This window comes from Glycine soja, chromosome 3, assembly GCF_004193775.1.
Source record: "Glycine soja cultivar W05 chromosome 3, ASM419377v2, whole genome shotgun sequence".
Lineage (NCBI taxonomy): Eukaryota > Viridiplantae > Streptophyta > Magnoliopsida > Fabales > Fabaceae > Glycine > Glycine soja.
In genome coordinates, this window is record NC_041004.1 from 35,477,433 (window position 1) to 35,504,015 (window position 26,583).

The window sequence follows — 26,583 nt, forward strand, 5'->3', positions numbered from 1 at the left end:
GATTGGTATAATAAGATAAAATAAAAATGATTAATATATATTTAAAATATTATATTAGGTGTTAAATAATATAGTTTCACCGGACATTCTAATAACACGAGATGACATCCCGATTCAAACTCAACGACAATTTAAAAGTTTGATCTATATAGAAGTTTTTGTATCATTAATCAATCATAAATTTTTAACTGTTTAACTTATCAAATAATTATTATAAAAAATAATTTTAAAAGAGTATATAAATATATAAAATATTATAGTTTTTTGAAACATTCTAATATAATAGGATCTACTTTAATCACATGATGATCTCCTTATCTAAACTCAAATACTAAATATAATAATAGCTACAATAATTTTAAAAGTATATAATTTTCTAAAACCTTCTAAAATCATTGACATTCTAGTAACACTGGATGATATTCTTATCCAAACTCAAAGACAATTCAAAAATTTGGTTTATGTAAAAGACTTGGTATCATTGATCACAAATTTTTAACCGTTTAACTTATTAAACAATTATTATAAAAAATAATTAATTTAAATTAATTTGTGCACATATTATTCATTTATTAAATTATAGTTGGGGAGGATAAAATTATTAAAGCTTATAAATCATTTTCAATCATTTTAAAAGAGTATGTAAATATATAAAATAATATAATTTTTTAAAATATTCTAATACCACGAGATCTACTATAATCACGTGATGACCTCGTTATCCAACTCGAGAGACCAAGTATAATAATAGCTACAACAATTTTAAAAGTATATAGATTCCTAAAACTTTATAAAATTCGGGAACATTCTAATAACACGGGTGACATCCTTATCTAAACTCAAAGACAATTCAAAAGTTTGATTTATGTAAAAAAAATTGTATCATTGATCAATTATAAATTTTTAACCGTTTAAATTATTAAACAATTATTATAAAAATAATTAATTTAAGCACATATTATTCATTTATTAAATTATAGTTAGAAGGATAAAATTATTAAAGTTTATAAGTCATTTTTAATCATTTTAAAAGAGTATATAATTATATAAAATAATATGGTTTTTTGAAACATTCTAATACCACGAGATCTACTATAATCACATTATGACTTCCTTATCCAAATAGACATTCCAAATGTAATAATAACTATAGTAGTTTTAAAAGTATAGGATATTTTATATTAAAGTTAATTCTAAAGTTTAATTTATGTCAAAGTTTTTGTATCATTAATCATTAAATTTTTTTTTCAGATTAACAAATTAATAAATTTATCATACATGATAATTTTGTATTTAAGTTAAATTATATTTTTTCTACATATTATTCATTTATCAAATTTTATAAGACTTTTTCAATCACTTTAAAATAATATATAAATATTTTAAGGAGTATAGTTTGTTGGAACCTTCTAATACCATCAGACATTCTAATACCACGGGATAACACCACTACTGTAAAATATGTTATCCATGACGTGCGTTCAACAGCAGTTAATTCAAAAACGTCGTTGTTAAACGTGTAATGACATTATTGTAAATATGGTTATCATTTTAAAGTCGGTTTTTTAAAACCGTTTTTGAATAATGTAAAACAAAAGCGGTTTTTACGAAACCGTCTTTGTTTGAAGAAAAATTTGAATTTTTTAAAAAATTTCAAAGTCTCATTTCGCGTGTTCTGCTGTTCTCAATGCACCGCTCTCTCTCCCTTCAGCACGCGCACTATGAATGTGAGCAGTCCGTCTGTCTCTTCAGCACCGCTCTCTCTCTCTATTCCCAAACCTTATCTCTTCATTTCTCATTAACCCCACCAAATTATCATGGCAACCAAATTATCATCCTGAAAGGGTAAAAAGCCTGCGAGGAGAACGTAGAGGATTACACCACATGACCATATATCAGCCTTGGCACCGTCATAGCCTTTTTTCGCTATCACTTCAGGCGACACGTACGCAGGCATGCCACACGTGGTGTGTAACAGCCCGTCCTCCTTGAGGTGTTCAGAGAAAGCGGTGAGTCCGAAGTCGGAGACTTTGAGGTTGTCGTGTTCGTCCAGGAGGAGGTTTTCCGGCTTGAGGTCGCGGTGGTAGACGCCGCGGCTGTGGCAGAAGTCGACGGCGGAGATTAACTGCTGGAAGTAGAGTCTTGCCACGTCCTCCTTTAAGCGGCCTTTAGAGACCTTGTTGAAGAGCTCTCCGTCGCGGACGAGTTCCATGGCAATATAGATCTTGGACTTGCTGGCCATAACTTTGTGGAGTTCGACGATGTTTTGGTGCTTCACCATCTTCATCACCGAGATCTCCCTCTTCACCTGCTCCATCATTCCGACCTTTATCACCTTTTCTTTTCCCACCACCTTCATGGCCACGTGCTGCCCTGTTTTCATTAGATATTCACATTATCTAACTTTGCTTTATAATCTCTTGTTACTGCAGATGATTCCTGTAGCTGCTAATGATGTTGCATTCTCCACTCATTCAGTCATAGTACATCTAATTATATTGTCCCAAATTGCAATGTTTGAAGTAAGTGTTATCAACAGTTCTTCACAAGAGATTATATTTACCTCACATGACCATATTGTTTAGCAGCCAAAAGGTATTTTGTTCTTAATTGCCTTTTTTATATTAAAAAATTTGAACTACTAGCTAATATGTTTTGGCACATTAATGGTTTGAACAGGGATTTTCCTATGGCTTTGTGGAGTTTGAAGTGGAAGTGCTGCGCAAAGTGCACTTGAGGTATTTATTAAATGTACCTTAATATTGCATCAGATATCTTAGTATGCTTAGTTAATCTTGGTCTAATATACCAAGAGAATTTTTTGGATTCAAAATTTAAATCATCAAATTCTTCAACCGAATATAACAAAATTCATCCACCGATTTCATTTGTCTGTATACGTGCACACAATAAAAAGGTGAAAAGACCATTTTAAGCTACAACTTCAATTTGTAAGCATGAAGCAGGAAATGGAGAAGAGAAAGCAAGGGAAAAGTGAAGGAAATGAAAAACAGAAATGGGTGCATGATGCATCTGTGGATTATAAGGGCAGAGTTCCCATCCGTGCTTCCACCGGTACATGGCTTCGCCTTTTGTCATTGGTAAAATACTTATTTATGTATTTTTTTTATCAAAAAAGATTAATTTATTAATTTTTGTAGAAATATCAATCGGGAGAGATTCAAATTCGTAAACTCTCTTCTCTCTTCTTTCTTTCTCCTTCTGTAACCATCATATCAATCTAATATCTCCGTTATATATATATGTGTGTGTTTAATTTGAGCATAACTTGGTGATTCTATTTCAATTTGGAACAACAATTGAATTTAGTGAGAGGATAACCCACTTTGGGATATCCAGTAATCTTATAATGTATCCGACTAGAGTGATGCATGAAGACCTAAAAACAACAACCAATAATGTAAACTGCTGGAAAGGAGCGACAACCTTGTTGCCTCTAATTGGGGGATTTGTTGGTGATGCCTACACAGGTCGATTTCATATTGTCCTCTTTTCTTCCCTATTCATCTTACTTTTTGTCAATGTTACATATGTGGTTTTACATGCAACTTCATAATGAGTGCTTTTACACTTCATATATACTGCATATCTTTGACATATCTCAGGCCACATAACAAATTTCAATTTCTTTTACATGCAACTTTATAATATTTTGTGTTTAAAATAGTTGAAGAAAGTTAACTTTAATTAATTCAATTAATGAATAGGTTTCTTGACAATGCTGCAATAGTTGAAGAAAATAATATTGAGCAGAAAGATAGTCAATGGCGATCAGCAACAGTGACAGAAAGATAGTCAATGGTGATCAGCAACAGAAAGATAGTTTAATTAACGATTTATAAATACTTACTTCCTACCCAATATAATTTTCCACAGATTAAAATATATAGAGGATAGTGGTGCTGGTGCATACTGCAGTGACGTATTTACAAAAATACAGGTACTTACATACAGATGAAACATTATTATATAATGGAGTGATCATGCATCATCAATTGTGGAACTATATATATTATCATCAACAAACAATTATATGAGCTGCAGCCTAGCTGCTTGCAACATCAATTTTGGCAAAAAGAAGAGAACATGGTTATAATTAAGCACATCTCCTAATCATGCAACTCTTGCAGGCAAATTAATCAATATGCTACTTGCATCCTTGATATATATATATAGCCAATGGCAATATATAAGTCCTCAAATAAACAGTAGAACTGAAGATGTATGTGATCACTAAACTTATTGTTCGGTTGGTCCAAAGCTCTTCCAAATGGTAACTAAACTTATCAAAGCTTAAGATTATGTTGTTTGACAATCATGCATGTACGAGTTCAAGTTTATGTAACCCTTTTGTTTTTGTTTTGGCTTTGCTGATTTGCAGTAAGAAGGCGATCAAACAAGCCCGGTGCCGGCTCAGGCTACTCAAGAACAAGAGGCAGGCAATAGCAAGGCAACTGAGAAAGGACTTGGCTAAGCTAATACAAAGTGGCCATGAAGAAACTGCATTTAACCGGATTTGTTTGTTAATGTCACATACTCATTTGTTAACCACTGCTTGCGTGACTATATTCTTTGAAACTGATTAATTTGTTGTTATCAATTAGTTTAAGAGCTTACAGAAATTAGTTGGGCATATAATATGTCATTTTGTTTTTCATATTGCTGCCTAACCCTGCTTTGTTATTACCGCACCACTACTATATTAAATTTGAAATGACTTTCAAGTTTGATAAAGACTTAGGAAACCATACCCTGATTGCCTCGAATGTGTAGAATGTCTAGCATTCTACATCGGTTATTTGAACGACCGATGTTGAATGCTTCATCGTGGGATAGGAATTTACGACGGTTCAATATACACCCGATGTAGAATGATGACATTCTACATCGGTTGTCCTAATAACCGATGTAGAATGTCAGAATTCAACATCGGTTGCTCAACCGTCGTTGTGTTTCAACGACATCGTGTTACAACGACGCGTGATAACCAATGTAAAAAGGCGTCGATAACCGATGTAAAAAGCCTATTTTCTAGTAGTGTACGCCTATCCAAACCCACATGAGTTTTACAAGTATAAATAATATTATATTAAAGTTAATTCAAAAATTTTATTTCTGTAAAAGATTTTGAATCATTAGTCAATCATAAATTTTTCTAGTGTAACTTATAAAATAATTATAATAAATCTATCATATATGATAATTTTGTTATTAAATAATAATATAATATATGCACATGTTATTCATTTATTTAATGATAGTTGTACAGGGTGAAATAAACAAAGTTGAGTCATTTTCATTCATCTTTTAAATTATTAATTTGTTCATCCAATTATATGGCTTCTTTACCCTAGATTGTCGACACGTCGATTAAACATGCCCAAAATGAGAATTTTAAAAACAAGATAAAAGGATAAAACATTAACTGATTTATATCGGATAGGACTGGATATGACAATGTAGCGTAATCATCATGTGTTATGTGAATCATATTAGAATTAAAAATGTCTTTTTTTTTATTAATGAAGATGATCAAACTCCTTTTATTTACCAAAATGTATTTTAGAAAAAAAAACATAAATGTTTTTTTATATTTTATTAACAATTTTTATACTTTTTTTTTTACATTATCTACTTTTTAATCTATGTATAATTTCAATACTAACAAAAAAAAATATAACAAAATAAAGGGAAGCAACCCATACGTATGCACGGGTTAGAGACTAATATCTTATAAAAATAATCTTAAATAACCCGAAACACACTTCATATAATAGTAAAAACCATATTAAAAAAATATTACTAACATTATAAAAAAGAAACACCATGTAATATTAACATTATGGAAAGTATCATGATTGGCAAGGAGCCTTTTCTCCACCTAATTGAAGTTATTTGAGAATTTTCAAGTTTAGCTGTCTTATAGTAAAATAAAAATAAATCTATAGCATTATTAATTAGTGTTATATGTAATTCCTTTAAAAGAAAAAATTAAATGCATGCAGATATGTAATTTATATATTTTGATAAATAGGATGTTATTTAAATTCTATTTTAGTATTAGTTTTGAAAACCTGAACTGCCATAAAAATAGAGTAAAGAAAAATAATTTAAAGAGAAAACTAGAAAAAACATTAAGAAGAAGAACAGTGGTGTGCGTTATATTTAGGATGATATCCAGATACTAGTAATATATATATATATATATATATATATATATATATATATATATATATATATATATTGGTTATGTCGTGAGTTTTTTTAGTGTACTTGTGAGACCAAAAGGACTTTAAAACTTGAAAAATATTATACAAGTTATAAAGAAATGTATTTCTTTCTTGTAATAAAAATTAATTTTAATTTTACTTGTAAAACTAATAAATAATTTTATAAAACTTATTATTTATTACAATTTAGATATTTAAATAATTAAAGTAAAAACAAATCCAGCCTCCCTTTGATGTCTTGGATCCATCCCTGACTAATCTCATTTAAAAAATAAAATATTTTCTTAAATTATCTTTTATTAGAATTTGTTATAAAAATAATTAGAAATACAATCTCAATTAAAACTTATTTTGACGATGATATCATTGAATAAATTAAAATTAGTTGAAATTTATTTATATTTAAAATATGATATATATATATATATATATATATATATATTTTTTTTTTTTTTGTTTATTATATTCTAGATGAAGTCAGTTGAGATTATACAGTAACTTTAAGACTCAATCGAAGGTGACCGAACAGATTATTCTACACAAATATTATCAATCATCAAGAAAGTTGAGAATATTCCATACTAATAATATCTAAAAAAATATAATAACTTCAAGACAATTCTATTACTTAGAACGTCAAATATCCCTCAGTAATGTCAAACGAATAAGCACTTTTTGAAACAAAAAAAGAAATACTCTGTGCTCACAATTACATATGTTACTAGTTGAGAGTTGAGATTCGGGGGTTGAACATTCAGAGAGTCCAACAAACAAAGCAAATTAGCCACCGTGTACGTGAACATAAATACATTAATCTTTTTCTAAACTTTAATTATTCAGCATCTCCACCATCTTTCGAATTGACACATGAGACCTTTGAATTGGCCTGTTCCAACTCCAAATCCTTTTCCATGCTCACTTCAGCAATCTCTTCCAAGGGCTTGTAAGTGTAACACCAAATACAAATTCCAAAATAAACCAGATTCAACACTTGAATCCCACTTACAAGCAAGTAATAGTACTCCAATCTACCCCTATTGAGGTTCCTATCAGGCAACCAATTCCTCTCCTTACTGCCACTATACTTATGCACAAGTGTCACAACAAATGTACCAGCATAGCTCCCAAGTGCTATCACTATACAATACAAAGCAGTAGCACTGCTTCTCATGCTTTCAGGTGATTGATCATAGAGAAACTCAAAGAGTCCAACAGACATAAAAACATCAGCCAAACCATGAAGACAATACTGAGGTACCAACCAGAACACACTTATTGGAATAGTTGCACTTGGACTATCCAATAAGTGGTACTTTTCAGCAACAGCTTTTCTCTTGATTTCAACTGGTGCTGAAACCAATGTGGCTATAGTGTTGATCACAAAGCCTATTGCCATTCTTTGTATGCAGGTGATTGCTGAAGGGTTCTTGGTGAATCTGCGAATGAACGGAACGAAAAGGCGTTCGTATACAATGACTCCTGTCATCATGGTTAGTACACTGAAAATGGACATGCTGGCTGGGGAAATTTGGAATGAGTGAGAGAGGTGTCGGTCCATCGTTCGAGCTTGTTGAATCACAAAGCTGGGAAGGTGTGATGATGCAGCTATGAGTAAAATTCCTGATGAGGAAATTGGAAGGATTCTGATGATGGATTTTAGCTCCTCAACTCTGTGCACTGTGGCCAATTTCCACAAGTTTGGTGGTGCATTTGGGTCTCTGGCATCCTCCCCTGTGACAATTGCTGCCTTGTCTAACCATCTGTGGATACATATTGAGCATTAGTGAAGTAATGTTTAGTGTGCAAATCCATTCACTACTGTATTGTGAAGTTATTTGCAATGTTGGGTCAGTGAAGTCCTCTTAGTTCCTGTTATTTTTGCAATTCATGAAATCAATGTGAAATCGTTTATTTTCATGCACATATAAAAGTAAACTAATTAACACTAATTGCAGTTTCATCAAAGTTCTCTTGGTATGTCTTCCTTTTTTATCCTTATACTAACCTTTCTTAATTATTTGAAATACATTATTGACATCACCTAAACATTACACTAACACTCCTGTTACTCAAAAAACAATTATAATGTGTACTTTTATAAGGAGATGGTTGTAAACATTTCAAAAATATGAAGTCATATAAAAAAAAAAAAAACTCGAGAGACATCAATATAAGTTGCTCTGTATAAAATCAAGAGCCTTAAAAGATAAAATGAACTTTAAGTAAATGGGAAAACATGACAATAATAAACTGGTTGTTGCTTCCTGCACTCTTTCTGGAATGTTTTTTTTTTACCTTCTCTGGAATGATAATTCCGGAAGCCAAAAAAGGAAGTGCATTTCGAAATGTAATTTTACATTCGGGATTGACCATTCTGAAAAGCAAAAGGAGAGTGCAGCAAGGAACTGGAAAGTGTAAGAAGCAATAGCCTAATAAACTCAACCCAACCCCACTGTTAATAGTCCAAATTATTGGATTGGATCAAAAGAACCAAATATTTTGACTTACTTAAATTGATCCGTGTGTAAGAGCCTTCCTTCCAAACAAATAGCAGCATCGAGGTCCCTATCTTGGTACAAAAACTTGGGATCACTTGGTAAAGTCTCATTCCTCTTCTTTATAGCTGCCACAATCACTTGGGCCAAACGAACCAAAGGGCTCCCTTCTGGTTTCTCAGTCTTATAAAGTGGTGAGCCCAACACAAAGGCTATGATGGATACAAGCATGACAATAGTTGGTATGCCAAAGCCCCAACCCCAGCCAGTGTTGTCTTGAATGTAAACCACAATGGTCAAGGCACTAAGAGAAGCCAATCCAAGGCTGAAAAAGTACCAATTGAAGAGGTTCCATTTCCTAGATGCCACACCATTTTTTGTCATGTCAAATTGGTCCCCCAGAAAGGGCACAACACAAGGCCTAATGCCACCGGATCCAAGAGATGTGAGGAGGAGAGAGATGTAGAGCATGCTCAGCTGTGAGGATGTGGCTTCTTGGCAATTCTCTTGTGTTGGACATGGTGGGGGGCGAAAATGGGGTAGTATAGCTGATACTGTTAAACTTATCAATCCCTGTATCAAGCAAGAGAATGAAAAAATAATTAGAATTTACCCTATACTAAAATGGAAGCTTCCAAGAATTCAAAGATGCTTCAAGTTTGAGAGTTTTAAAATCTAAATTGACGAAAATAATTGAATTTAATTTTCTTTTTAGTAATGAAGGTGAGTTTATGATATGCTTTTTGTGGTTTTTCACATGTATCCTATTTCAGCAATTATGTTCGAGACATGATCAGATATTACGTGTTAACATTTTTTCTAACAAGAATTCAAATATTGGTTTAAAGGGAAATGTAGAAAAAAAACATGTGGGAAAAAGAGCATAGCACACTTAAGGAGCAAGTGAATGGATATTGAATCTAAAAAATTTAGAGATAAAGTAAAAAGTAAAAAATGTTAATAATTTGTACACAGATTTAAGGAAAATATTTGATGTATTAAAATCCATCTTGAGTGTCTTTATCTACTTTGCAAACATCATATATCTTGGACAAGTTATCTATTAGGATAAGTTTAATTTTATTTGTTAGCTTTCTGATTTTCTAGCTTTCAGGGCTTTTTTGTTTTGTTATTTGGAGGTGTGGCTTATACAATGGCTATAACTCTAAGTTATATGAAAAAAATAGTAGCATCCTGCGAATGCGATTCTCTGTTTCATTCTATGTTTACGGCTAACAGTGGTATCAGAGGAAGAGGTAGAGATCGAGGTCAAGATGGTGGATGAGAAAGAGAAAGTCATGGAAATAATGATGACATTAGGCATTAATTTCAAATTTGATAATCAATTTTGAGACACAGGTATTAAATAGTAATGGAGGAGAGAAAATTTTTGATAATTTGTTGGTTTTTTTGGAGGAAATTATAAAAAAGAGAGGAGAGAAGAGAGACAATAAATTGTTCTCAGTAACGATACAATAAATAGCAAAAGATAAACTAATTAGATAACAAGATATTAGTAAAATAGAATATTAAAACTAACTTGCTCCTTAAAGATAAAAATCACTTATTGACTAGGCTAATCAATTAAAACTGACTTACTCCTAAAATATAGGAAATCAACTTATTTACTAAATCCTATTTTAAAAACTGAAAAATAAAATATTATGCAGTTACAAAAAGTATATCTTCAACACAATTCAAAAGTGCAGGGGTTTAGATGTCATACATAGATTTGATCATTATAATTTTGAATGTTATACTAAATTCCCTGACAAAGAAAGGGGAGAGACATCAAATATTGCAGAAAAGCAAGAAGTAGAAACCTTGTTGATGGCTGTGAAAGACAATAAAGAATTTCATTTAGATGTCTGATATGGATACATGTGGTAACAACCGCATATGTGGAAGTAACTCAAGTAAGTCTTCCTTTTCTTATTAAAATGAAGATTTTTGTTCCTAGAGTTTTAGAGATAGCTCTACTGTTGATGTAATGAGAAAGGGTTAAGACTATCATATATGTTACTAAGTCGAGGAGTAATTCGTTAAGTGGTTGTCAATTGTAGGAATTTTATTAAGAAAATAACTATACAGAAAGGTGTTACTGGGATTTATGATGCCTGAAGGGGTGTTATTGGTATCATTCAAATGAGTTCAAATAGGTTATTTCCATTAATGATTGAGAGTGCTCAATCTTGCTTGGTGGTTGAAGAGTCTTCAATAGAAAAACATGGTTTTGGCACTTTCGTTATGGACTTATGGGCATTTGCACTTTGGTGGATTGAAGACTCTTCAATAGAAAAACATGAAGAGTGGACTTCACAAATTAGCATTTCCCCAAGTTTGTGAAGAATGTGTTGTCAGCAAGCAGTACCATTCTCAATTTCCACAAGGAAAATCATGGAGTGCCAAAATGCTTTGGAATTAGTTCTATTGGGCATTTGTGGACAGATAAACCCAGTCTCTAATGGAGGCAAAAGGTATTCAATTACTTCTATTGATGATTATGCTAAAAAAAACACATGGACTTAGTTTTTGCAGGAGAAATCAAAAGTTTTTAGTACATTTTAAAGCTTCAAGGCACATGTTGAGAATTGTTGAATTGTGGAATGCAGGCCAATTGGAGAGTGTGGATGGACTAGTATGTGTTTAAGTTTGGAATGTATAGTTAATTAGGTTCAAGCAGTGTCAACTTATTTACAGTTTTCTCTATTTTGTCAAATGTGGGAACTGTACATTCTTCAAACAAGAATGAAATTGAAAAGACTATTATATACACGTTAGTAATTGAAATATAGGAAAAACTAATGTTTATAAATGTTGGGAGTACTTGTATACTCTTAATTAGGGTGACCTAATCGAAAAAGTGAGGCCTAAAACAAAAATTGAGAAAAAAAAATATATTTTAAAGAAAAGATTGATATATGAGACTTTTTAATTAACATGTGTGATATTTTTTTACTTTAAAAAAATTAATAATAAATGTTAATAGATTTAAAACTCGAGTTTTATTTCTTTTAGTCTCAAAGTTGAGCATATTTTTAATTATTTACTAATGTAATTGAAATATTAAGTGTACTTGGAAGGTTCATGAGTGTGATATAGGCAATTATGAGTGAATGAGATTGTATGGAGAAAAGGAGAAAGGAAGTAACCAGTTGATAGATAAGAGAAGCAATAGTAATGGTCCAAAAGCGGCCAGCAAAGGACTCAGCAATGAGAGCACCAAGAAGAGGGGTGAAGCTACCCGTTCCAACAAAGATTGTGAGAATGTTGGAGGCAGATACCAATGGCATGTTCAGCACTTGGGTAAGGTAACTTATCAAGTTGCCATTAAAACCAGCTACTGCAAATCTATCACAGAATTCATTTGCTGCATATATGCACATTAAATTAAACTAGTCAAAATCAACCACAAAATCCATAAAGAATGTGAAATCCGACAGTGGACACTACAGGATGCATGACTCCCTTTTTTTTCTCCATTTAATTAATGTTTACTTCACAATATTATGATATCCATCTTATGAGTGGCATCCGATGTAAGTTAAAACATTATGAATAAAAATAGAAAAATATACTACATATTCTTTGTAATACATTCAATGAAATTTATTAAAATTTATAAAATTATGAGAATTTTTTAAATAAAAAATGTGATTTACATTATATAAATTTCAATTAATAGTTATTATCCCCGAAAGAGTATATTGAAATCTTAATAAGTGTTCTTAAAGTATTAAGGAAAAAGAAAAATATTTTTATTGGAATACATAAAATTATACACTCTCCTATGCTATCCAGGATAAATATTTTCATTTTAATTTTTTACCTAATGTCTTAATAGTACCGGTTAACAAGACCCTATCAATATATCATAGTAGTAAGAATATCATATTCAGGGACGGACAGTGGGGAGAAGGAGGGGCCACCAAGACCCTTTGTGTATATATGAGTAAAAAAGAAAAATTAAGTTAAAAAACAATTATTAATAAAGAGAAATGTATAAGAAAAATAGGTTTTAAATTGATATTTGTTTAATTTTCTTCTAGTAGCAGATGATGTTTTTAGTCTACACATATATAAAATTAATAATATATATTTTTGTTAAATTTATTATTTATCATATAATTAATATTTGTTAAAAGTTAGATATTTAATAATGAGTACGACTCTTGTAAAAATATTATCTTATGTGAGAATAATTAATAACAATCATCGAATCAATATTAAAAATAATAAATAATTAAGATTAAAATATTTAAAATTAAATTAAATATATCATCAAATCTCAAAAACATTAACCAAACAAATTTATAAAGATTTCAATTATTATTCTCTAAAATATTTTAATTAACCCATCATCATTATGATTATCATTGTCACTTCTATGATTACTGTTACAACCACCATCATAATCGTTGTCACCATCACCACTATTATCAACCGTCACGACCTTTATTGTCATGACTTTTTTCATCGTTACCGTCACTATCATGACTACTGTTACAATCATCATCATCATCATCATCATTGTCGTTGTCATTGCTACCATCACCTCCTTCAACACCGATGATGATGGCAATGAGGACGATTATAATGGTAATGGTAAAAATAATGGTTATACCAATAGAAATGGTCACAGTCATGGTGATAATAATGAGTTAAGGATAATTAAAATATTTTATGATATAATTTGTTTGATGAATCTTTTAGAGATTTAATGGTTATATTATATTTTAATTTTAGTTTTTAAATATTTTTATCTTTAATAATTTATTATATTTAATCATAATAATTATTATTAATTATTCTAAAGTTTTCACGTAAGAATATACTCTGAAAGGAGTAATATTTTTTTAAATAATTGTTCTGATTGTTATTAATTGTCCCTTTGATACACACTCGATCTGTCCCTCATTATATTTATCTAGGAAACTGTAATTCAAGTGGCTAGGCCTCTTTTTAACATAATTAATGTCATGATGTTCTCTCTTGAGTCTATTCTGAAAGAGTAACCCGCAAAAGACTGCAGTTGCATGTGCGCCGAGTGAAGCATATGTAATAGCTAGCCTAATAGGTGTGATGTGAAGTTAATTAGTATCATGTGCACAGTGAGGGATTTATATGTAGTATGATATCAAGTTAAAACTAATTTAAAATCACGGGCAGTGAGTGAAGCATAAGGTATTACAGTATCAGTTTTTTACCTGCTGAAACTGCAGTTTCATGTTTTTTTATAAGCACTGCAGTTTCATCTCAGTAAAACATATTTTTAGCTAAAGCAATTCTCAAAATTCTAACCAAAATCAATACTACTGATAAGATGTGCTTAGGTCGGAATTCACTTTGATTATGACCGCTAACTGTTAGAAAGAGAAATTACACAATGAAAATTGTCCCGAGAGGCATTCAGTAATATTAGTAAACACTCTGTTTTTTTTTAAAAAATAAAATAATTGAATAGTGAAATTACAAAAAAGAAAAAAAGTGTATTGGGGTTAAAAAAAAACTAACTATGCAGATAACATATATTAAAACAATTTTTGATGAGTAAAAAATAATATATTAAATAAAAATCAAATTTTAATTTAAATAAATAGTATAAATTTGAAAAAGAAGACATTATCATATATGTTGAAAATGTTAATAGAGAAAAATTAATCAAGTCATAATGATGACAGATAGTAAAATTCAATAAAAAGAATGTATTTCCAACAAAACTCATAAATAATAAATATCAAATAAGCATTATTTATAATTTTAAGATATAATACCGGAAAGTAAAGTGATTAATAAAGTGATCACAACAAATATTAAAGTTACTTTAAATAGTTGTCCTTATAAATATATAAAATCAAATACTCTCACACCTCATGTGATATTAACATAGAGGTTATCAATCATGCATGTTTATACATCATATATATATATATATATATATAATTAGTGATTGATAAAACTAATAAATATTTCTCATAAATATTATAATGATAAAAAATATTAAATTTTTTTAAGGAAAAAATGTTAACATAAGAACTGTGATTAATTAAGTTAAATATTTTAATTATTTTTTATATTTAAAATTAAGTATAATAATGTTAATTTTATTAAACTTTAAAATAAATGAATCCTAAATAATCATGCATTTCAATAAAAGAAATCGTCAAAAAAATAATAAATTTGAAATATAAAATATAGGCCTTACAAGACGAAGGTAAGATGATTTTAGTCAAAAGATTGATTCAATTTGTGAGTTAATTAATTAACAACTTGACTTAATAAGAAAATGGTTAAATTGCTGGCACATGAAGTCTTTCATATATTTTAAGTAATGATTAATTAAGAAAGGAAGCTAACATCGACCACTAGATTGAGAATACATATAATAAGACAAATTTCAATAAAGTTCATTAAAAAAAGTCTTTAACGTAGCCCTCCAAAGATTACGATCTTTTTTTCTTTTTATTTTTTGTTACACTACTAGATTAGTCGTCATGGACTAAAATAGTGACAATTAAACAAACAACTTAAGCTAGAACTGGATGACAAAAAAACTTTTTGGGAAATTAATTTCTAATAGCTACTATTTTTATAACTTAAAAAATAAAAAAATAAAAAATAGAGAATAAAATATAATTACAACTGTTGAATAGAAAATTAATAATCATATAATTCATTGTTCATCACAATACTAGTGTCTATTTCTAATCAATAAACAGAAACTGACCAAGGATGAAAGGCAATGTTCGGATTCCTCCACGACGATGCTGGCGTTTCCGTGTCTCTTCTTTCACCGCCACCTCGCTCTTCTCTATCTCCATATCTGCTATTGATTTCTGCAACTCGTCCTTTGCAGTCTTTGCACTCATCTATATATAGACATTATTGCATATATATAGATATATATGTGGCCACACTGTCCTTGTAGCCTGTAGCTGGGTAACAAAAATAACATAATGACAATAATAATTGTTTATTCCTAGTTTTGGTTCCTCTCGATTTGAGTTATTATTGGACAGAGAAGAAAAGGTGTAGAGAAGTTTTATTCACTTCTTAATTATAAATTTGACATTTTAGTTTTAATCTGCTTTTTTATTTCAAAAGGTTGTGTAAGAAACACGGAAAACAACTTTTTTATATATATTTTTCTTGTATAAATATTTTAAAATAAGAAACATTAAAAATAAGGTGACAGTTTTGTGATTTAAAAGTGAAAAAAATAATAAAAATATGAAATAGATATAAGGGGGAGTTTACTTGCACTTTTGTTTCTTGTTTTTATTTTTTGTTTTTACTTTTTAATTACAAAAATACCACATTGTTTTAAATATATTTTATTTTTTTATCAATAAATATTAATTTTTGTTAACATAAGTGTTTCCTTTTTCCTTAATTATCTCACCTATTTTATATCTTCGTTTTTTTTAATCTATTTTATGTTAATAAGAATTTGTATAAGAAATGGAGAAAACAGAAAAAAAAGGTTGTTTTCGGTGTTTCCTGTACAATATTTAAAAATAAAAAATATATTAAAAAAACAAGGTAACATTTTTGCAATTAAAAATAAAAAATGAATCCTAAAGTTTCTATCAAGGTTTCTTTGGAACTGAAGTATTTGTTTGCAGTTTTAGGACTACTAATATGTTTAGCTATTCAAATTAAGCGTGTATGCCTATTTTTTTATTGTTTATTTCTTTCTTCTTCTTTTTTTTCTGCTTTATTGTTTATTTTCTTATGTATTGGTATAAACTTATAATGATTTTTTTAGCATCTTATATTTTGTAAGTCTCATTGAAAATTTTCAATTAATAATCATTTAAAAATATATATTAGCAATAATAATAATAATAATAAAACCAATATAGAGTGACGACTTTTGCATGTGCTATTCTGTCCCAATTTATAAAGTTTGTCCCCATTTCATTTATTTGTATGTGGTTGACGGTTGTGCACGGGAATAAGGAAACAATAAACAATATAGTTTATATAAAAAAATGGTTTAATTACAATTTATTGCCTTTCAATCTTAGAAAATGCGTGATTTTGAATCTCTCGATTTTTTGAAGATAGTTAATTAGTTTCTATTTAATAAAATAAGCAACTTTAATAGACCTGTAACTAATTTTTTTTTCATACATAAAACTTTCAAGTTTTTATTTGTTTACTCAAAACATTATCACAAATTGAATCTTTTAAACTGTTCTAAATCTTTTCCAATTCAAGCAAATTTTTCTTTGTTGTAGTTAATTTTTATTCTTACATAAACTCGTCAAATTCTCTTATATATATATATATATATATATATATATATATATATTAATTTGAAGTATTTACAAATTATAAAATATGCTCTTTTTAGTCACAGTGAAGTTGAGGGACTAATTACATTTCATGAATTTGAAAGATTAAAAAGAATAAATTTTTTAATTGAGAGACTAAAACAAAAAATATCCCAAATTTAAAAGACAAAAATATATTTAAGCTTTTTAATTTATAAACATAGTCATCCAACTAAATTTCGATGAGAAAAGCTCTTCTTAAAATGAAAACTCCAAAATTATAATTTTTTAAAATTTAACTTATTTTCAATGAGTAACTGCTGTTAATAACTACTTCATTTTTCTAATAGAAATTAGTTAATTATATGAAAAATATAGTTAGAAATTAAACTTAATAATTGGGAAAAATAAATACTTTCAACTTTAATTATATTTTTCTAATACAAATATACTTGTTTTTATTTGCAAATTGTACCAGATTTTAAAATCTTAGGAATCTTTTACCCATCTTAATTCAAGGTGACAACTCAAAGTTTAGTAATTAAAATAGTTCATGATTGACTCTCTTCTTTGACTAATCGATATCATCTTCTTTGACTAATCGATATCATCATGCGAGTGCATGCAAGTTGTTAGAAAATAATAATAACTCTATCTGTGTTGAGATGGCTAAATTTTCACGTCAACTTGCTTCTCTTGCTCGTTTCTAATACTAATAATAAATAGGAAAAAGATACACAGACATCAGCACAGTTCCAATACCACTCCAGTATGATTTACATATGAGTTTTCGATCGGGCTGATTCATGGAATTGTTAAGTGTAGTTGCATATATTGCTTTTCATGGCTTTAGGTTTTTATTAAATGTAATACATATTTATATTTATTAAATGTATTACTTCATATTTACAATAATACATTAGAAATTTTTTCATTAACCAAACAAGTAATTATTATTATTATTATGATGATTTTATATTTAGAGAGATATTTAAGTTCGTAATTTAGTAACAATTCTTCAATAGTATTATTAATTTTAAGGAAATGAAATCACTCATCATTCATTAATGTCAAAAGACTAAAGCACATTAGAAAATAACAAGAAACGCCCTGGCATGTGGTTACATTCAATGAGGAATTGAACAATTATCAGATTCCAACATCAACAAGAACATCAATTCATTCATTCTTTGCAAACTCTCTCTATCTTCTCCCTCCCTACCCCTCTAACAAATTTTCATGTTTGATTTTTTCAATGTCCTTTTCCATGTCTTCTTGCTTGTTTATATCACCAATTTCCTCCAAGGGCTTGTAGGTATAAAACCAAGCGCATATTAGATAATAAATAAGATTCACAACCTGAATCCCACTAATAAGAAAATAATAGCACTCCAATCTACCCCTATTGAGGTTCCTATCAGGCAACCAATTCCTCTCATTGCCAGAATACTTATGAACCAATGTCACCAATAGTGTGCCAACGTAGTTCCCAATGGCAGTAGTTATGCAGTATAGCGCTGTAGCGGTGCTTCTCATGCTTTCAGGTGATTGATCATAGAGAAATTCCAAATGTCCCACAACCATGAAAACTTCAGCCACACCATGAAGACAATACTGAGGCACCAACCAGAACACACTAATAGGAATAGTGGCATTTGGACTGTCCAATAAGTTGTACTTTGCAGCAACTGATTTTCTTTTGATTTCCACCAATGCAGAAACTAGTGTGGCAAAGATGCTAACCACAAAACCTACTCCCATTCTCTGCAGGCATGTGATTCCAGAAGGGTTCTTTGTGAGTCTAAAAGCAAAGGGAACGAAAAGGCGTTCGTAGAGAACGACGCCTACCATCATGGTTAGGACGTTGAAGATGGACATGCTTGCTGGAGGGATTTGGAGGGAGTGAGAGAGGTGTCTGTTCATTGTGCGAGCCTGTTGAATCACAAAACTCTGCTGGTTTGATGAAGCGGTTATGAGCAATATTCCTGAGGCCCAAATTGGAAGCATTCTAACCATGGATTTTAGCTCCTCAACTCTGTGGACTGTGGCTAGTTTCCATAAGTTTGGTGGTGCATTTGGATCACTACCCTCTTCATTTGTCACAATTGCAGCCTTGTCCAAACATCTGAAGATGTAAATTAACTCGAGAACAGTCAAGTCATGTTAAATTTGCAACTGTAAATTCAGGCATTAAATTATCAAGATACTTGCAATATATGGTCACTCTGGTAGCAAAGCCTATATTTTGTGCTCATATGATTATAGAGATAGTCAAGTGACGCTAAATTTGCAACTGTAAATTTACAGAGGTGTTTTCATAGAACACTTATAGACAAAGTCTCACGTTTTGGTGAAATATGAATCTGATCGTTACCAACTGGACCAATTTTTATTGGTATCAGCAAACCTTATATTATATATTTCTTGATAATTTAGTAGTACATGCAATCCATGTGAAATCGTTTGTTATGATAAAATAGACTTTGTTAAGCATGTCAATATATCAGAATGGAGGTGGAGAAAATGGACTTTGGTTGTTGTATGCTTCTGCATTTGAGGTTCCTTTTTATATACAGTCCAAAAAGGGAAAAACCAAGAAAAGCCAACCAGTACCACACACATTCATACTTCAAAATTTGGAGCTAGAAAGGGTTATCAAAGCGCCACCCTTATCTAAAACTGTACGAGGAAATTGATGACAAAATAACAAAAGAGGATATTGACAACCAAATATTCTATAAATTTCATTGTCTCCAAAATATAAATATCTGTTTAGGGAAACAAACATGCTAGTATTATTTTTAAAACAACTAATGGACGTAACAACTAATAATGGAGGGTCATCAAATAATAATAATGTCGGTATCATATCAAAATTTGACTTATTTTGGTTATTTTATTTTACATCTTTTCCTGGTTTTTGGAGAGCAAAATTGAAAGGAAAGATACAAATTTTTTTCATCGTGAAAGAAGTAACATGATTAGCGGTCTTAATTATATCCACTGGAACCGGCCTAATAATAAAAATTAGAATAGGTTTGCATCGAATTTTAGATTTAAATCTCATTGTTAACATTGTAAAAAAAAGAAAAATGTATCATGTCGTTGAAGTGGAAAAGATCCAAATCCAATTTTTTTTACTAAACTTACTTGAATTGATCAGAGTGTAGAAGCCTTCCTTCCAAAGAAATAGCAGCATCAAGCTCCCAATTTTGGTACAAAAGCTTGTCATCCTCAGGCAAAGCCTCCCTCCTCTTCTTTATCGCAGCTGCAACCACTTGTGTCAAACGAACCAATGGACTACCGTGTGGTTTCACTGTCTTATAGAGCGGTGAGCCCAACACAAAGGCAATGATGGATATGAGCATGGCAATGGTTGGAATTCCAAGGCCCCAACCCCATCCCATGTTGTCTTGAATGTAAACAACAATGGTCAAAGCACTAAGAGAAGCCAACCCCATGCAGAAAAAGTACCAATTGAAGAGGTTCCACTTTCTTGATGCCACCCCTTTTTTTGTCATGTCAAATTGGTCTGCCGAAAAGGGCACAACACAAGGTCTAATGCCCCCTGTGCCTAGTGATATGAGTAAGAGAGAGAGGTAGAGTATTAACATTTGAGAGGATGAGGCTTCTGTACAGTTCACTTGAGTTGGACATGGTGGAGGGTGCATATGGGGCAGTATAGCTGATACAGTTATAACAATCAATCCCTGTATCAAGAAGAATGGTATGGCAAAATTATTGGCAGGGTATAGAACTTAATTAAAATGGAAAAGCTTCACTCCTAACTCATCTTACTTGGATTGAAACTGGTTCAGGTTGATATGATTGAGAATAGAGATGTTTGAAATTTGAGTTTAACCCAGCAAAACTTTTTTTAAAAATAAAATTGAGTGACATAATGAAATTGAAACTGCTAAAAGTTTTAAAACGATGTTTTGAATCCTGCATTTTTTGTTACATTTCTAATTAATCTCATTTCTTTTATAACTCCTGGTGGACTAAGCTTGTAACATATATTGCATGTCTTATTAAAGATAAGTAATGTCTCAAGTTTTCGAACTTCATGAATGAAAAATAAAATTGTTGAAGAGAACCATCCTTAGAGGTTGTCAGGTGGTCCATTTAGTTTTTTTTAACAAAATTAATATTCTCTCCGAACTCAATCATAAACAATAATTAAAAAAAAATTGATACACTCAAATATAAGTAAATTTTAATCACTTTTATCTTATTTATTGATGTTATCTCAAAAATGCTCTTCAATTAATAGAGAAACTATTTCCAATTTTTTTTGACAAAAATTGTAATTACTCTTTCTTATTATTGTTATCAAGTTTCAATTAAGGACATTTTAAAAAAAAATTAAATGTAATTAATAAAATTAAATAATATTTACTGAATTTATTAATTAACACAAAGTTGATTAATTTTAAGTTGAATAACAATTTTGGTTTCCCTAATTTTTTAAATCCATAATTTTGGTCCCTTGATTTTTAATTGTAACATTTGATCTCTTTAGTTTTATAAATTTGTGAGTTTGATTCCCCTGATAAATTATTAACTAATAATTGTGATTATTAGAAATATTAAATTAATTATAAATTATATAAAAGTTATTAATCATTAAAAAAAACTTTAATAAAAGACTATTAATCTTAATGTGTTGTTGAACACAATATATGTAGAAGAGGTATTTGCAAAAGAGGAGGAGGAACACAATATTGTTGAACATTAGGATTAATATTTTTATTTAATTTTTTAATAATTAATAATTTGATTAATTTATAATTAACTTAATAATTCAATTAATCAAAATTATTTGTTAATAATATATAAGAGAATCAAAATCACCAATTTATAAAACTAGAAGATCAAATATTATAATTAAAATTCAAGGAAACAAAAGATTATGAATTTAAAAAATTACAGAACCAAAATTGTAATTTAGCCTTAATTTTACTTATAGCTAATGAGTGCAAGGAAGTATAACATTGTAAAAAAAAAAGATTTTTTTGACAAAAAGTATAAACTTACAATTAAAATTTTTTAGAATTCATTACTAAGATCCTAATTTTAATTAATGAAAACATTTAAAATAGTTGAGGGTTATATATCCAAAGTTTCATGAGTGAGATAGGTGAATATGACTCAGATTGTAGAGAGTGAAAAGGAGAGGATGAGAAACCAGTTCATAGATGAAAGAAGCGACAACAATGGTCCAAAATCGGCCAGCAAAGGAGTCAGCAATGAGAGCTCCAAAGAGAGGAGTGAAGCTAGAAGTTCCATTAAAGTTGGTGAGCGTGACTGAGGCAGATACCAATGGCATGTTCAGCTGCTGAGTGAGGTAGCTTATCATGTTTGCATGAAAACCAGAGCTCGCAAATCTATCACACAATTCATTTGCTGCATATTATGTAATATAATGCACAATTAACCTCCAACAACTGCAGATTAACTGATATAATTGTTGATGCATCCAGTAATAAAAATTAATAAATTAATAATTAATATTTATCAATAAAAAAAACCTGCACAATGGACACTGCTAAACATGCATTTCTCTTATTCTTTTATTTCAAAAATTATAAATATCATATATTCTCATGCAAGGACGGATCAAAGGGAGACAAACGGGGGACTTTGGTTCCCAGCTTCCCTCAAGATCCTTTGTATATATATGAGGAAAAATAAAAAAATTAAAATTTTAAAAATATTAATAAAACAAAATATATAAGAAAAATAGATTTTTGAGTTAATATTTATTTAAAATTTTCTAATATTAGATCATATTTCTAATTTTATTCATCAAATTAATAATAAAATATTTTTTAAACTTATTATTTATTAAATGATTATTTTAGAAATTAAATATTTAAATAATTATATACAAAAATTTACTCCCCTTTAATACACTGCTCTATTCGTTCAAGTTCTCATGCACCCTTGATATGCTCTTATATACATACTTATGATAAGAGGATTTGAATTTGGTGCAATTACTTTAAGTCTGTAATCGTGGACTTTCCGTTTCCAAATCCACATGGAAGTTTTCATGGAAAAAATAGACAGAGTACTAGTTTAATTTTTAAGATACTTTTTATAATCCAGTTAAAAAAAAATACCTTTTATAATATTATACTTTGAAAAAAAATGATATACTAACGGTGTAAAATATGTAATTTTATAATAAATTATACTTAATGAGACAAATTTAATACAAAGTGAGTGAGTTTTAAATGTACATTTATTAAAAAAGAATAATAGATTTTAATGGTTAATTTATTGATGAATATTTGACTTCATATGTTCATTAATTAATATTATATATTCATTTATTATATGATTTAAAATAATATTTTTATATAATCAATTGAAATCAATTTTGCCTTAATATTTATAAAAGAAAAAAAGAATCATATATATATATATATATATATATATATATATATATAAACATATATAAATATATTATAAAATCAATTCAATTAAGAAATTGTATTTTTTAACTGAAAAATAAAATATATATTTCACCAATTAAAAATAGCCAATACAAAATATTTAAATAATTATTTTTTAACTTCCATCAATGATATTTAATAATAAAAGTTGATTTAAAAATATGAAAAATATAAATTATAATTTACATCTAACATAAAAATTCCTTGCAGTCTACTATACAAAAACTAGTTAATTTATAAAGGAGCCAATTATGTTTTGCATGAAAACGAAATGTGCACGTAAATAACTATTTCTATTTTTATATATGCTACGTCATTTCTAGATTAAAAAAAAAATAAAAGAAGAGTGTGGGTAATATACAGTTTAACAGACTTCTTTGCAAATTAAAAAATTGTTAAAAGAAATGTGTTTGAGAAGAAATTTTAAGTAATTTTGAATCACTACGTACTTATTTATGGTCTGAACTAATAGATATTTAATTTTATAATTTAAAAAATATTAGATTATATGTCAGGTAAAAACTTATAAAAATTATGATAGTAAAGAATTCCCTAATAATTTCTTACTAGTATGTCATAGGGTGTGTTATTGAATTTTCATGAATTAAATAATGCATTTTAACCTGCACGCAAATCTTTTCTTCTCTATATAAAAATAAGAGGATGGCTATTTTGTCACAACCACAGCTAACACTAACAGACACTGGGCTTTAGCTTTCCCGAGGACTGCCTGAATGCATTATTGGATCTTTAATATATTTATCATTATCGGTTGAAAATCATTAAAAATATTTAAAAAAAGAGAGTAAAAACTATGCAATTTTATATTTTTTTTCTTAATAAATTTTAGTTAATACGGTTGAAAATCATTAAAAATATTAAAAAAAAAGAGAGTAAAAACTATGCAATTTTATATTTTTTTTTCTTAATAAATTTTAGTTAATAACAAAAAAATGAATTATGAGTAACATTTCTTATAATTCTTTCTCTCCCTCTTTGTCTTGAATCTTCATATAGTATAACTTAAAATGAAAAATTCTTAATTTCTCTGATGCCGAACCAACAAATTGAATGAAAAACAAAATTAAGGGCATGCAAGAAGGAAATGGAGAATGAGAAGTTAAAAAGTAGAATCAAGTTTGAGAGAGAATGAGTGTGGCTGACCAAGGATGAAGGGTAAGGTTCTGATGCCTCCTCGTCGATGCTCCGTCTTACTGGTATGGTGTTGGTGCTCTTCTTTCTCGGCTATCTCGCCATTGCCTCTAATGCTGTTCTCTACAGTATCCATGTCTGACATCTGTTTTAGCATATGCCCCAGACCACCGATGTTGTCTATGCAGATATTTACACCTTGCACTCTTTATATAGCCATTCTAATCTGCTCTTTGTATCTTTTATAATTTATATTTCTATAATATAATAAGGAAGTTTTTGTTTGAGTTGTAATCACCCGCGAGCTAACTTTGTTGAGGCTGGGTTTTTAGTTTACATCACATGTATATTTAATGCAGTTGCAAGACTCAAATTTTAAACTGACCCTAATTCATTCACTAACTTAATAATAAATTCACTCTAAATTTGAGTCGGGTTGAGTTAGAATGAAAAATATTAACTCATTTTAATTATGTAAAAGTAAACTAACTCACTTAAAATACAATTGACTCGTAAACTAAAATAATAATAATAAGACTTTATTATTAATAATCCTCCTTGAATATTTGATATTTTTCCTCTATCATTACAAAATGTTTAATATAGTTTAAGTGTTATAATATTTTGTCACAAAAAAATTAAAATAATATTTAAATTTATTTTTATTTTTATTTTCATTTGAGGTGAGCCAACTCTTTCAACCTATCAATCCGCAGTGGGTTAAATTGGGTTGGCTATTTGTACTAACTTTTAAAAAAAAAATTATAGATTTTTTTTTTCGAATTAGAGACACTTTAGATAATTAATTTTTAACAATTATATTTATTTACTTATTTAATAAATGATCATTATTATTAGGATATTTAATATACTGTGAGTTTTTAATATAAATTTTATAGAATATTGTATTTTTTAAATTATTAGGTATTGGGAGAATGATTTGATTATTGAGTGTTTGAATTTATGTATTCTTTTAATGGTTATTATAAGTTTATTAATTAGATATATGAATTTCATTTTCATGAGAAAAATATCAGACACAAAAAAAAATAGATTTCACTGTTTTTATTTTGAAATTAATTAAAATCAAAATAAAATAATATTTTTATAATTAAAAGTATTTTAATTCGTTTATTTATTTAAATTTTAAATTTTATTTTATTTTTTAAAATAAATATCATATTCAAAAAATAATATAAAAATATTTGTTTTCTAATTTTTTAAATAATTAAAATTAAATTAAAAATTAAAAGAAAATAATATTTTTACCATTAAACGTAAAAATAATAACCTCCCGAAACTAAGGGTACTTTAAACATTTAAATCTTAATTTTTTTATTTCTAATTTATTTAATAAATTTCATTAATTACTAGAACATTTTTTTATCATGTTATAGGTATAAAATATTTTCGAATCTAGTCGACGACTCATTTTCACTAATAATATCATATGCAAAAAATAAAATATTAAAAAAATATTTTTATTGTTTAAAATAAAATAAAACAAAATGAAATAAATTTTTTAAGACTTTTCCATATTCGAGTTTTTTTTTTGTTTGATGAGTTATTGAAAAGTATTCATTGCTGTAATTAATGAATTTTATTTCCAATCATTATTTAATGCATTTTTAAATGAGAGATTTTTTTATCCACATTTTATTGATTTTTTATAGCCGTTCTTTCTTAAGTACTTAATACACTTACATGTTTAAAATTTGAACTGAGACTACTAGTTAAGTTCAAACAATCAGGTGCCCATTAATCCATACATTTAGATGCACATTTTATTATTTGAAAAATCTTTGTTATTATAATTAATACATTCTATTTTTAAAATTTTTTTTTTTGATAAAAAAATGTATAATACCAATGTATAAATCATTAAATTTGTTTAATACCAATGTATCAATCATTTAGAAATTTTCAGAAATTTGCATTTAACATT

At 28.7% G+C, this 26,583-nt stretch overlaps 3 protein-coding genes across 3 annotated transcripts; all 3 read right to left on the reverse strand.

Annotated features, from left to right (window-relative positions):
- Positions 1-1,798: 1,798 nt before the first annotated feature.
- On the reverse strand, positions 1,799-2,383 carry LOC114405214 (CBL-interacting serine/threonine-protein kinase 6-like). The gene has a single exon (XM_028367843.1). The coding sequence runs from the start codon at positions 2,381-2,383 to the stop codon at positions 1,799-1,801; it is 585 nt and encodes a 194-aa protein (XP_028223644.1).
- A 4,442-nt stretch (positions 2,384-6,825) lies between these two features.
- On the reverse strand, positions 6,826-15,630 carry LOC114406597 (protein NRT1/ PTR FAMILY 3.1-like). The gene is made up of 4 exons (XM_028369349.1): positions 15,474-15,630; positions 11,899-12,116; positions 8,760-9,319; positions 6,826-8,011 (listed from the first exon to the last, which is right to left on the reverse strand). The coding sequence occupies exons 1-4, from the start codon at positions 15,613-15,615 to the stop codon at positions 7,084-7,086; spliced, it is 1,848 nt and encodes a 615-aa protein (XP_028225150.1). The 5' UTR covers positions 15,616-15,630; the 3' UTR covers positions 6,826-7,083.
- A 2,429-nt stretch (positions 15,631-18,059) lies between these two features.
- LOC114406599 (protein NRT1/ PTR FAMILY 3.1-like) lies at positions 18,060-24,887 on the reverse strand. The gene is made up of 4 exons (XM_028369352.1): positions 24,651-24,887; positions 22,214-22,431; positions 20,176-20,735; positions 18,060-19,150 (listed from the first exon to the last, which is right to left on the reverse strand). The coding sequence occupies exons 1-4, from the start codon at positions 24,793-24,795 to the stop codon at positions 18,244-18,246; spliced, it is 1,830 nt and encodes a 609-aa protein (XP_028225153.1). The 5' UTR covers positions 24,796-24,887; the 3' UTR covers positions 18,060-18,243.
- Positions 24,888-26,583: the final 1,696 nt, after the last annotated feature.

What these genes read in the sequence shown, in the direction of transcription:
- LOC114405214 (XM_028367843.1), bottom strand. Translation starts at nt 2,383, where the DNA reads ATGAAAACAGGGCAGCACGTGGCCATGAAGGTGGTGGGAAAAGAAAAG.
- LOC114406597 (XM_028369349.1), bottom strand. Translation starts at nt 15,615, where the DNA reads ATGAGTGCAAAGACTGCAAAGGACGAGTTGCAGAAATCAATAGCAGAT. An exon ending in AACATTGCCTTTCATCCTTG is followed by an intron (nt 12,117 to 15,473) that starts GTCAGTTTCTGT and finishes GCATATATGCAG; the next exon opens with CAAATGAATTCTGTGATAGA. An exon ending in CTTCTCTTATCTATCAACTG is followed by an intron (nt 9,320 to 11,898) that starts GTTACTTCCTTT and finishes TGCTTGATACAG; the next exon opens with GGATTGATAAGTTTAACAGT.
- LOC114406599 (XM_028369352.1), bottom strand. Translation starts at nt 24,795, where the DNA reads ATGCTAAAACAGATGTCAGACATGGATACTGTAGAGAACAGCATTAGA. An exon ending in AACCTTACCCTTCATCCTTG is followed by an intron (nt 22,432 to 24,650) that starts GTCAGCCACACT and finishes CATAATATGCAG; the next exon opens with CAAATGAATTGTGTGATAGA. An exon ending in CTTCTTTCATCTATGAACTG is followed by an intron (nt 20,736 to 22,213) that starts GTTTCTCATCCT and finishes TTCTTGATACAG; the next exon opens with GGATTGATTGTTATAACTGT.